General features: G+C 57.5%; 1 protein-coding gene and 1 pseudogene across 1 annotated transcript, besides 1 other annotated feature; both read right to left on the reverse strand.

Moving 5' to 3' along the window:
* Window positions 1–10754: part of a sequence feature (areas not merged during assembly with more than two copies in the genome that could not be assigned to a particular haplotype) that runs on past the window's edge.
* Window positions 228–3260, reverse strand: Tc00.1047053505773.10 (annotated as a pseudogene).
* Tc00.1047053505773.20 (dispersed gene family protein 1 (DGF-1), putative) lies at window positions 5436–10754 on the reverse strand (the record flags this gene model as incomplete). The annotated part of the gene is made up of 1 exon (XM_803224.1): window positions 5436–10754. A coding segment is annotated over one exon (5319 nt), but the record flags the coding sequence as incomplete, so codon positions are not given.

Here is a 10754-nt window from a genome sequence, read left to right on the forward strand (position 1 = left end):
TATAACACACAAAATCAACATACATATAAAAATCACCCAATGTTTCTTACCAGAAAACAAACAACCCCGCTCCCTCCCTAATTTCTTCTGTCACTGTTATGTTCGATAGCGTTGGACATTTTTGGCATCTGTGTGCGGTGCTGCCGCCTGATGCTGGTGCAACCGCACCGTATGCACAAAAAATTATCAAAAAATATATAAATCCCACAATGTTTCTTTACCACAAATCAAAATTGCCCCTTTCCCTCCCCAACTTGTTTTCATATTTCGACGGCTATTCCTCAATTCGGAGAGCCTCGTCTCTTCTAAAGTCTTCGGATGGTATTTACAATTGGTACTGGCGCACCCTTCCTTTCCAGAACGCCGCAATCCTCTGGTCTTCCTCCTCGCTCACATTATTGGAATTTACAACATGACATCTCTGCCAGTCACTCATCGGCGTGCTGTCTGCGTGCTGCACATAAATCATCTCCCACGACAAACCTTGAGCAAATTCCTCCCAACCATCAAAAAAACCCGATAGATACTGAGTGAACTGCCTCACAGTGCTGGTTGTCGTGTGGTGCGCACTCGCCGTCGTCATCTGCAGTCCGACCAGTGTCCTCCGCGGTGACCTCAAAAAGAAAAAGCCGTCCACCAGCGGAAAGGTTTGGAACGTCGGTATGTGCAGCACCCGATACTCTAATTTTTCCGGCCTTTAATAAACCTCAGTTCAGTTATTGCAGTTGCCTCGGTGGGGTAACCATGAGGGTTTAACGTTAGCACCGAGGACCGTGGTTTGGAAGGCGATGGTGGGGGCAGCTCCTTGAGATCCTTCACTATGGAAGTGAAAAACTCCACACGCAAGAATACGTTCAAAGAATACTTTTTCAAATCTGCAGATTGAATAGCATTCTTCATCCCCAATACGAGGAAAAGAATATCATTTGCACTCAGCACCTTTGCCAAACGAGATAACGTTAAAACCCCAAGATACTCACATATAGGTGCATTAGCGAAGTCCTCAAATGGGCCATGTTCTCTTACGCGAACAATCCTCAAAAGTTTGTGGGACGGATCCTCGGAATACCATTTTTTCTCTCCCCCTGTGTAAAGTACTTTCCTCGATCCCCAATATTGATCCATCTCAAGGCCCTCATAACATCCTTCGTGCGTCTTCCATATTCATCCGCATCGAAGATATGACGCGGAATCGGTCCCAAAAGATACATGTGTTCTTCGACCTTCTTCCAGTATTCCGCTTGCTTATCTGGAGTCTCATCATATTTCATCCACGCACACATCGCCTTCACATCCATCTCGTCGGGGCAATTCACGATGATTCGCGTGACTTTTAATTGCGTCTCCCACTTATCATATTTGCTTATCTTTGGGGAGGACACCACAATCATGCCCCATCCGGTTGGGGGCGCAAAACCTGTGTCGGGCTGTGTTCCTTTCTCTGTCACACAGTAGATAATAAACACTTTCATCCCACTCTTCCACAAACCACGCAAAACATTCTTGGACGTTGTATTGCTCCTGTATTCCGACACCGTCTTGGTGGTTTTGTCAAACACGTACGCCGTTTCTCCAAAACAGTGGACAACAACTTGGAGCTCCTCCACATCGCAGTGCAGCAGCTGGTAGAGGAGGTACGAACCGGCAGCCATCGATTCCCCGATCCCGGGCGTCCCAATCAACACACGCCGCCTAGGCGAAAGTTTGTTCTTACCGTGACTGCTGAACAATTTGTTTACATCGTCTTTGACGATCTGCCACACTCGATCCACCTCGCAGTTAACAAAAAAGTCCTTCGAGGAATCCTGTATCATATACCACGAGGACGGCCATCCCTTGTCCGAGGTAAGCACCATCAGCCTGGGAGGTGCTTCACCGGATTGTCGCACAGTGTCATTCTCTTCGATAGCGCCGTCAGCTGCCTTGTACGTCCATGACTGCTGTGGTTCCCCCTCCTTCACCTCCATTCCCGTCCCCGTTTTCTTTCGCTTATCGCCGTCGGGAATTTCCACCACATGGTGCCACCTCGCATTGTACACAGACTCGTACCATCCCTCCAGGTATATCGGTGCGCTCGTCGTCGTTGGGTTCCTCACATCCTCAAGGGCTGCATTCAAAAACTGTTTAGTGGAGTTATGAACATTTGTTTTTACCTTCGCAGTAGCTAATGACCACCCCAGTAGATTGTCCACACCATTCTCGTGAAGCCTGCGTACAACTTCTTCCACATCCATTTCATCCCTTACAGTTCCCTCCATCCTCGCATAAGCATCGGTTGCCTTTATTTCTTTCAATACTCCCTTATCATGGATATATTTCTTTGGATCCTTGAAAAACTCCTTCAGCAAAACATTCCGATTGGTGGCCGCAACGCCCCTGCCATCCAATTCCATCGTAAGAAAATCATTCAGCCTCTTTTCCTTGACGCGGACTCTTCCTTTGAACAGTACATCTTCGATCGTAGTGGAAATGGTAAATTTCATTTCTTGCGCTCGTCTTAGCATTTCTTCTTCCTCACGCCTCACTCTTTCTTTTACCTCACGGCTTTCTTCTCTCAGTAACTGCATGAGTACTCTGTTTAGATTTCTCCTTGCAAGTGGAGTGATCGTATCCTTCCTTTTAAATTCCCTCCATTGCTCGAGAGAGAGCACACCATCGTGATGAAGTTTATAAATAGCCTCCAATGGTATTTTCCTTTTCTCCAGCTCCATTTTCAGCTCTCGGTACTCTGTTAAATTAAGAATCTCTTCAAGAAGCTGCTGGTCTTGTACGTAAGCATTGGGTCTCCGAACAAACGCCTCCATCGTCACATTGTAGTCTTCACCAACGGCCGCCCTGCCGCCCAAGTGGCTACGAATGAAATCGTTCAGCTTCATGTCGGTGTTGTTAGTTCTTCCCTCCAGCAGAATGTCCTCTACGCTGCTGCTCATGGTCCACTGTGGTTGCCGCGTTCCCTCCACTACTCTCCGAGCTGCAGCGTCGGAACCATCGTCGGGGATGCCACGGCGAGGTGCCATCACAACACCCGTGCGGTGAAGCGTCCCACTCGCACCGCCCAGCTGCGGCCAGCAGGTGCCGCTGGCTCCAAAGGACACTCGCGGCTGTTTCGTCCCGCAGTCCCAATGGCGTTGGGCGTGGCGCTCGCACGGCGGGACGTTCGGTGCGCCATGCGGCCGCACTGCAACGCCTGTCGGTGAAGCAGTCGAGGCCCACCGCCCCCGCGGCAACACAACGTGCAATCGGCAACGACACCGCCACATTATCGCCCTTTTTATTTTGTTTTATTCACGTTGTCTGTCCATTTGCCCCATCACTAACACCAAAAATAAGTGTGCACCTTTGCAGAGGGTGAAGTAAAAATCAGAAAAAGGAGGCACAATCCCACCGTCCCGCCGCGGGCCAACACTCTCCTCCACCCACCGCCATTGCCGCACAGGAGAACGCAGTCACATCGGAGAGTCAGCACCACAATGTGCACCGCACCATCGTGCAGTTAACAATGGACGAGACGCGGCCACGCATCGCCCCGCTCCATTTTCCCACCACTCAAGTGTTGCGTGCCCGCACAAAGCAGCAAACAGAACCAGTGTGCACACAAACCCAATCATCCCCCTCACTCGATGAAGCACATTATTCGCATGGAGTGACATCCAAGCAAACAGCAGCAGTAGCAGGCTGCATGGAATTTCCCTGCCAACCCCGCAAGGAGACACAACAACTCTGCGGAGTCAAAGTGGCAGCCCCTCGGTGTTGCCCGCAGTCCACATGGCAGGAAAGAATCCCACGCACGCATAGCTCCGGATTCCTCGCTGTTTGAGTGCACATCAACAGAACGTAAAAAAAATACCTGCGCGCAAGATGAAATTAAATAACTGAAAGCGTCAGCCTGCTTTGTCCGATGGCGTTGGCGAGCAATCCCACACAATCCAATCAAAGTGGCACGCCGGACAGGAAGGTGTCAGTTAATCAAAACAATTGCGCCAGTGCAAAAAGCAGCAGGGATTTGGGTTTTGCACCCGACCTCGGGGCGACAGTGGCATGAGAGTGTGTAAGTGTGCAATGCCTTTCGTGGGACGGTGCTCCTCAATCCCGCCGTGCCTTGAGATAAAAGGACAACAACAACAACAAGGATGGTCATGGCGCAGCTCCACTCAGGGGAAGCAATCGGGGCAGACACGGGTGGGAACCAAAGATCATACAAAATAAAAAAGGGGTAATAACTCCTCCAAGCCACAGAATCGTGCAATGTTCATCCCTCTCCTTCTACATTGAAGCCACCACGACAGAACAAATGCAACAGACACGCGTACCGCACAATATATTTCGCTGTCCCGCGTTCCATCTTACCTCCCATGCGTGCCACGGCGGTGGTGCCGGCGTTACATCTGAGATGACTCCAAAATATCAGGCACCACGCTGTGGAGAGTGGATGCTTGACGAACGTGACCGCGTTAGTGCCTAGCACGAAATGACGCCAAGAAAAAAAGATATCCGCGGCTCAAGCTACCCGTGTGTGGCCGTACTAAAACAAACACTTAGACACGTGTGGAGCAACGTAAAAAGAGAAGGAAGAACCACCAGAGTAATCCAAAAAAACATATTGATACATAAATACAAAAAAAACACATCAGCCTGCATACTTTTCCGCTCATTTTCTTTTTTCGCATTTTATACAACATCATAACCAACGAGAAAAGCAGGCACTCCCCCCCACACAGTCATCGGGGAGCAGGAGAGAGAGTCATTGCAGGCACCCGCACAGAAATAGAAACAACGCACGGAAAAACAGCGAAAATGCCGTTGCAGAGTCCGATGGGTGGCTGTGGTGCGCAGCAGCAGTGGCCCACGCCCTCCCTCATCGACCAGCAACGCACACGTCCAAATTTCATTTATTGAAAGCCACAGAAGGGCGTTATCGTTTTTTATCCCTAAGTTTTTCTCAAATAAATTCAATGCTCCACACAACAGCCACCATCGCAGAACACGTCCTCGTTACTGAGTAAAAATCTAAATAATAACCCCGAGATCCGGAGAGGGCGCTGCAGCGGCGAGCGTGCAACACACACACGTGATACAGCCGCCCTGGGCTAGCGCGATAACTCGATAATCCGTTCTTGACAAAATCGATAAAAATAAAATAACGAAAGCAACGAGTCAATCAATCAAGCATCCGATAAATAATAATAATAAAGAAGTAAACACATTGCCAAAAGCACCTACGTTATACCGCATCCATGAGGAGCCTCGTACACTCTCGCCACGTGGAGGTACTGTTTGGGCAGACACTTTCCAACTCGAGGTAAAACTGCGCCCACCTTCTTGAGCAGCACAAATTCATTACTTCTCCGGCGTAGCACAACCAATTATGCAGCTCACACTGGAAGAACGGTCAGCGGGCTCAGGGCGTCTGAGCGGGTGTCACCGGCCATGGGCTGCTACGGCGGTGCGGGTGGTCGGTACGACGACGCAACGGTGGTGCCTGAGGCGTACGAAAATGTCGTTACTTCGTGGAGCTCCTGCGTCTCTTCGTCGCTCTCCTCGCCATCGCGCAGCAGCGCCTCCAGCCCTCCACGCCGCGGCTCGCGCAGCTCCTGCCAGTAGCGGTCCTCCGCGTACCACACAACCATGCTGTACACAGTGACCGCAAGCAGCACAGTGGTCAGCAGCAGCACCATCACCACGTACGCCCTCGCACCGCCGTCGCTCGGCGCAAGATGGTTTGCCGCGCTGACCACGCACAGCGCCGCAAGCAGCACAAGGCTCGCAGTGTGCATCACCGTCAGGAAGGCCGAGCGCATCATGTTCGTGAAGGCAACCACGCCCGCGCCTGCAAGCAGCACAGCCGCCATGCAGAAGTACTGGACGTGGCAGCCTCCCACGGGCGGGTGCACAGCCGCAATCAGGCACACCACACACAGCACCGACAGCTGGAACACGCACCAGTACACGTGGCTGCCCCTCATGTTCGTTAGCATGCCGCCGTACATCCGCTGCTGCGCCGCGGGGTGCCAATACCCGACGGGGTACAGCAGGCGCTCGTGCAGCGGCTTCCCCGAAAACTGCCAGTACTTCGTGAAGCTCGCGCCCGTGTGGCGGGCAATGAAGTAGCACACGCCAGCAGGGAACGCCACACCGTACAGCACGCCAACGACACCAATCACGCGGTGCTGCACGCGGGCGTCGGGCATCGCCAGTGCAAGCACGGAGCCGAAGAATATGCCGAGGTGCATCGCGTGCGCCACAACGTACGTCAGGCTCGGGAAGCGCATCGCCGCCCACGCACTCGCCGCGCCCACGCCGCGCCACCGCTGAAAGGCGACCGTCACACCGCAGTGCACGCACCCGAACATAGCGGCGAGCAGCGCGTTGCCCACCACCATCCACAGCGGGTCAAGGGCAGCGAACACCGACAGTAAGTACGGCAGCGCAACGATGCTCGCACGCTCCTGTGCCGAGGCGCATGACATCCTCGCCAATACGCCGACCGCCTGCATCTCCAGAATGGAGCCCAACCCGCCGGTCACCACCACGACAACAGCCGTCGCACCCGCAACAACGCCGGTGATCGCCGAGAGGGCGCTGGCAGCGGCGGGCAGCGTGTTCGACCTGATCGTGAAGGACCCAAGCAGCACACCCTTGCAGCCGCCGGACACCGCCACAGCGTCGCAGCGAATGACTATCGTCTCGTCGGCAGCAATGAAGTAACCGCGGTGCAGAGGCACAGCCAGCTCCAGGACGGTGGACGGATTCGTCGCGTTGCGCACCCACGTTGCGTTGCTCAGCATCGCTCCCCACGGACCGCCAAACCCGCTCGGCTGCGCCGTCGACACCGGCACAAAGCTCAGGTGCGTGCCGAGCTGCGGGTCGCGCGCCCACCGAAACGGCGGCGGCAGCGCCACCATCAGCAGCGTCGGGACGGCGCTCCCACCGCCGCGGATGTCGTTCTGCGTCAGGTTGCCACCAGCCGCCGTCGTCGTCACGGCGAGCGTCGGGCACGCCACGTCGCTCCACCACAGCGTGCTGCTCACCGACGCCGTTGGGGTCCGCGTGGGCGACAGCGCCACCGTCTCCGTCACCTGCAGCGTCTCCGTCGGCCCGTACTGCGTCGGACTGTAGTGCGTCGCGCTCGGCGTCGGCTTCCACGTTGGCGTCAGGCTGCGCGTCGCCATCAGCGTCGCCGTGTGGCTCAGCGGCGGCCTAAGGAGCGTGCGGTTGCACCCGTCCACGTGCGGCAGGTACACCGGCAGGCATTCGCGCCCGTACCCGCCATCAGCACAGCGGCAGGCGCACGACGCAGACATAGCCCTCGTCGCAGCTGCAAAGCAGTGCACGTCGGCGTCGCACACGCCACACGCCACGGGGCGGAATTTCCCCATGATGCCGGCGGACCTGTAGTCCATCGGCTGCAGCGCCTGCCCGTTGAGCGCCAGGCACCCCACGACGAACTTTCGGCCGGCGCCACCAAGCGCAACGGTGCCGTCCATCACAACGGACCCACTTCCAGCGTTCCCGTGGAGCGTCAGCGTGCTCTGCGCAAGATCCGCACTGCGCGGGTACGACGGCAGCGACAGGAGCCTGCCGCGGATGCTGTTGCCGCGCACCGACAGCCACGACCCGGACACAAACGACGCCGACCCCCGCAGCTCCAGCAGCGCGCCATCGGTCAGCGCACCGGCGTTGTCGTTCACCACGACGGCGGACGCGTTGGCCACCACCCCGCTGTCGAATACCAACCCATGCGCAGCGTACACCTGGCTCCCCGACACGCGCAGCACAGCGCCCCCCGACGCAACCACGCGCGCACTCGCGTACAACGCAACGTCGCCACCGAGCACAGCCGCGTCCAGCGCAACACCGCCACCGACAAGCTCCAGCACGGCGCCGTCCGCCACCACCGTCCGCCCACCAGTCATCACGGTCACGAGGGCAACGCCGGACACAACCAGCACGGACCGCACGAGCCGCAGGCCCGACAGCACAAGCACCGGTGCGTACGGCGAGGACTGCGAGCCGGGAGGATACACAAGCGGCGCCGGCCTCGCGGCAACCAGCAGGGAATCCGTCACCGTCAGCACTGACCCCGCGGGAAACGTGCCGGTCAGCACAAGCGCACCGTTCAGCGCCTCCACGTCGCACACAGACAGCTCCACCGGTCCGCCCTCGTCGCTCCCCGCCGCCACCGCACCGCGTAGCGCTCCTCCGCCCATCACGTACAGCACGGCGCCGTTCAGCAGCGACACGTTCTGCACAACGATCCGCACGCCGTCCCGCGCCATCCACGGCACGTAGAGCACAGGACTCACGCCGTCCAGCACAACGTGGCGCAGCGTCACCTCGCTCGCACCGGCAGGCACAAAGAACACCGACCGCACCGTCACGCCCTCGCGGACGAACACACTCGACGCAGTGTCCACAGCGGGCGGCAGCGCGGGAGCTCCCACAGGCACGCACGCCTCGCCGTACCCGCCGCTGCCGCACACGCACACGCACACACCGTTCCTCATGCTCGCAGAGGTCGTCCCGGGCGCGTAGCAGTGCGTGTCCCTGTCGCAGACGTCGCACCCAACAACGTCGATGCTCCCAGCGTCGCCAAAACCAGCCGCTGCGTACTCCGCCGTCGACAGGACACGTCCACCCGCGTAGTTGCACGCCACCCTCAAATGCGCCCCAGCCGCAAGCGATAGACTCACCGACAGCATCCGTGGCAGCAGTGCTCGGTTGCGCACAAAGCTCAGCGTGCTCCCAGCAGCGGTCACGGCGCCAGCGGCGTAGAGCATCTCCCTCGAGACGCCGTCGTGCACGTTGCCCTTCGCCAGCAGCATCGACCCGTCAGCCAGACTCACCGTCGAATAAAACGCCACCGCGTAGTCCTCCGTCAACAAAAAGTCGCTCCGCACAAGCGCCACAGCGGAGCCCGACACGCTCACAGCCCCACGCACAGACACCGCGTGCTTGCACAGCAGGAAGTCGCTGTCAACAAACGCCACAACGGAGCCGCCGCTGGCCGCAACACCGCCCTCCACCGACACGCACAGCCCCAGCGCCGTCTGCACCAACAGTCCGTCCACGTACAGCGCACCGCGCGACGACAGCGCCACGCCGCCAACCACCAACACGCCAACAGCGTCGCGAAACACCGCCGCCACGTGCGTGCGCGCAATGGTCAGCACGCTCCCAGTCAGATTCACGCTGTGCAACACGAGGCACGCGAAGCCGTCGCCAAGGTCGTAGGCGTTACGGTACGCAACACGCCTCTCTGCAATCAGCACCGAGTCCAACACAGTGACGCGCGAGCCCGGCGGAAATCGGTTCGCCACCACCACGCCGCCGCCGGAGCGCGACTCAAGCCCGCTGATCAACACATCGGCGCGCTCGCCAGCAGGCGGGTCGGACAGCCACCCGACAACGTACAGGCTCGCTCCGCCCACAAACGTGCAGTTCGCCAGCGTCACGTTGCGCACGCTCCCCGACATCGACGCCACGTCCACCACGACGTCCGCCGCAAAGGTCACACCAACGTAGCACGCCACCGACGTCCCGAAACCCGCGTTCACCTTCACATCCACACGCACTTCACGCACGCACAAGTCGGCGCCGTCGGTGCTCTGTGGCTCGGGGACAGCAACGGGCAGGCACGCATCGCCATAGCCGCCCTCCGCGCACCTGCAGGCGCAGCCATCACTCGAGGCCGTCGTCGTGTACGCAGGGAAGCACGACGCCGCGAGAGCGCATGGGTCGCTGCAGGTCAGAATGGTGGCATTGTACACAGACGGAATGACGTAGTTCGCTTCCTCCTCTCCGTTCACGGTGTTGCACGCAGCCACAATCGCTCCGTTCGTGATATCGCTGGACACCGTGGGTATCAGCAGCATTGTCGGCAAGACCGTGCTGGACATGAATTGGTTGCCAGACACAGACACCGTGGAGTCGCGGAGATTCACTTTGGGATACAGAAAGGCAAACGCATCCGATGGGGATTCACGGCAGAGGTTGCCGCTCAATTGCAGCCAGGAGTTGTAGTAGATGTTGGAGGAGTAGCTTGAAAAAAAAACAACCGAGCTTCTCTGCATTTCGTTGTCCTGAAACACAACCGCTGAATGGGACTCCACACGCAAAGCCCAAATAAGTAACACGAAGCACTTCACCGGCCTCGTCACAGCGTTGCCTCGAATCACCACGGCAGAGTTGTTCAGCACACTCAGCGATGAGGAGTATCTAGGTCCTTCAAGATATATCAGCGTACCGTCACCGCCAGCCATGTGAAACGTGTTGCCCACCACCGCAAACACGGAGTACCACGACACGCTCAGCGCATACTTGACAACGTAAATGGCGCTTGACGATGCCGTCACGCTCTGAAAAACATTGCCACTGAGCACCACCGCGGAGTCGTTGCTGATCGCCAGTCCATTCGTCGCAACACACGACGGCCTCCTAATGTCCAAACCCGGCCGAGGGATCAGCCTCGTGACTGTGAAGCGGTTCCCGCTGATCGTGATGTTCGTGTGCGGTGGAAACACACCCTCCGGGCTGAGCAGCGCGTCACTAAATGTGTTGCCGGTGACGAAGATGCTCAGCGCCCCAACAGCGGCGTGCGCGTTGCCCAAAAGCAACAGCACGGCACCGTCCCTCCACGTGCATCCATCAAACGTGACATTCACCACGTCGCCCGTCATCGCCCCTATCAGCACCGTCAGGCACATGTCGCCCCCGCTGAACGTCACGTTGCGGTAGCACAGCCACGACAGAACGCC

This window comes from Trypanosoma cruzi, genomic scaffold (assembly GCF_000209065.1).
Source record: "Trypanosoma cruzi strain CL Brener 1047053515555 genomic scaffold, whole genome shotgun sequence".
Classification (NCBI taxonomy): Eukaryota; Euglenozoa; class Kinetoplastea; order Trypanosomatida; family Trypanosomatidae; genus Trypanosoma; species Trypanosoma cruzi.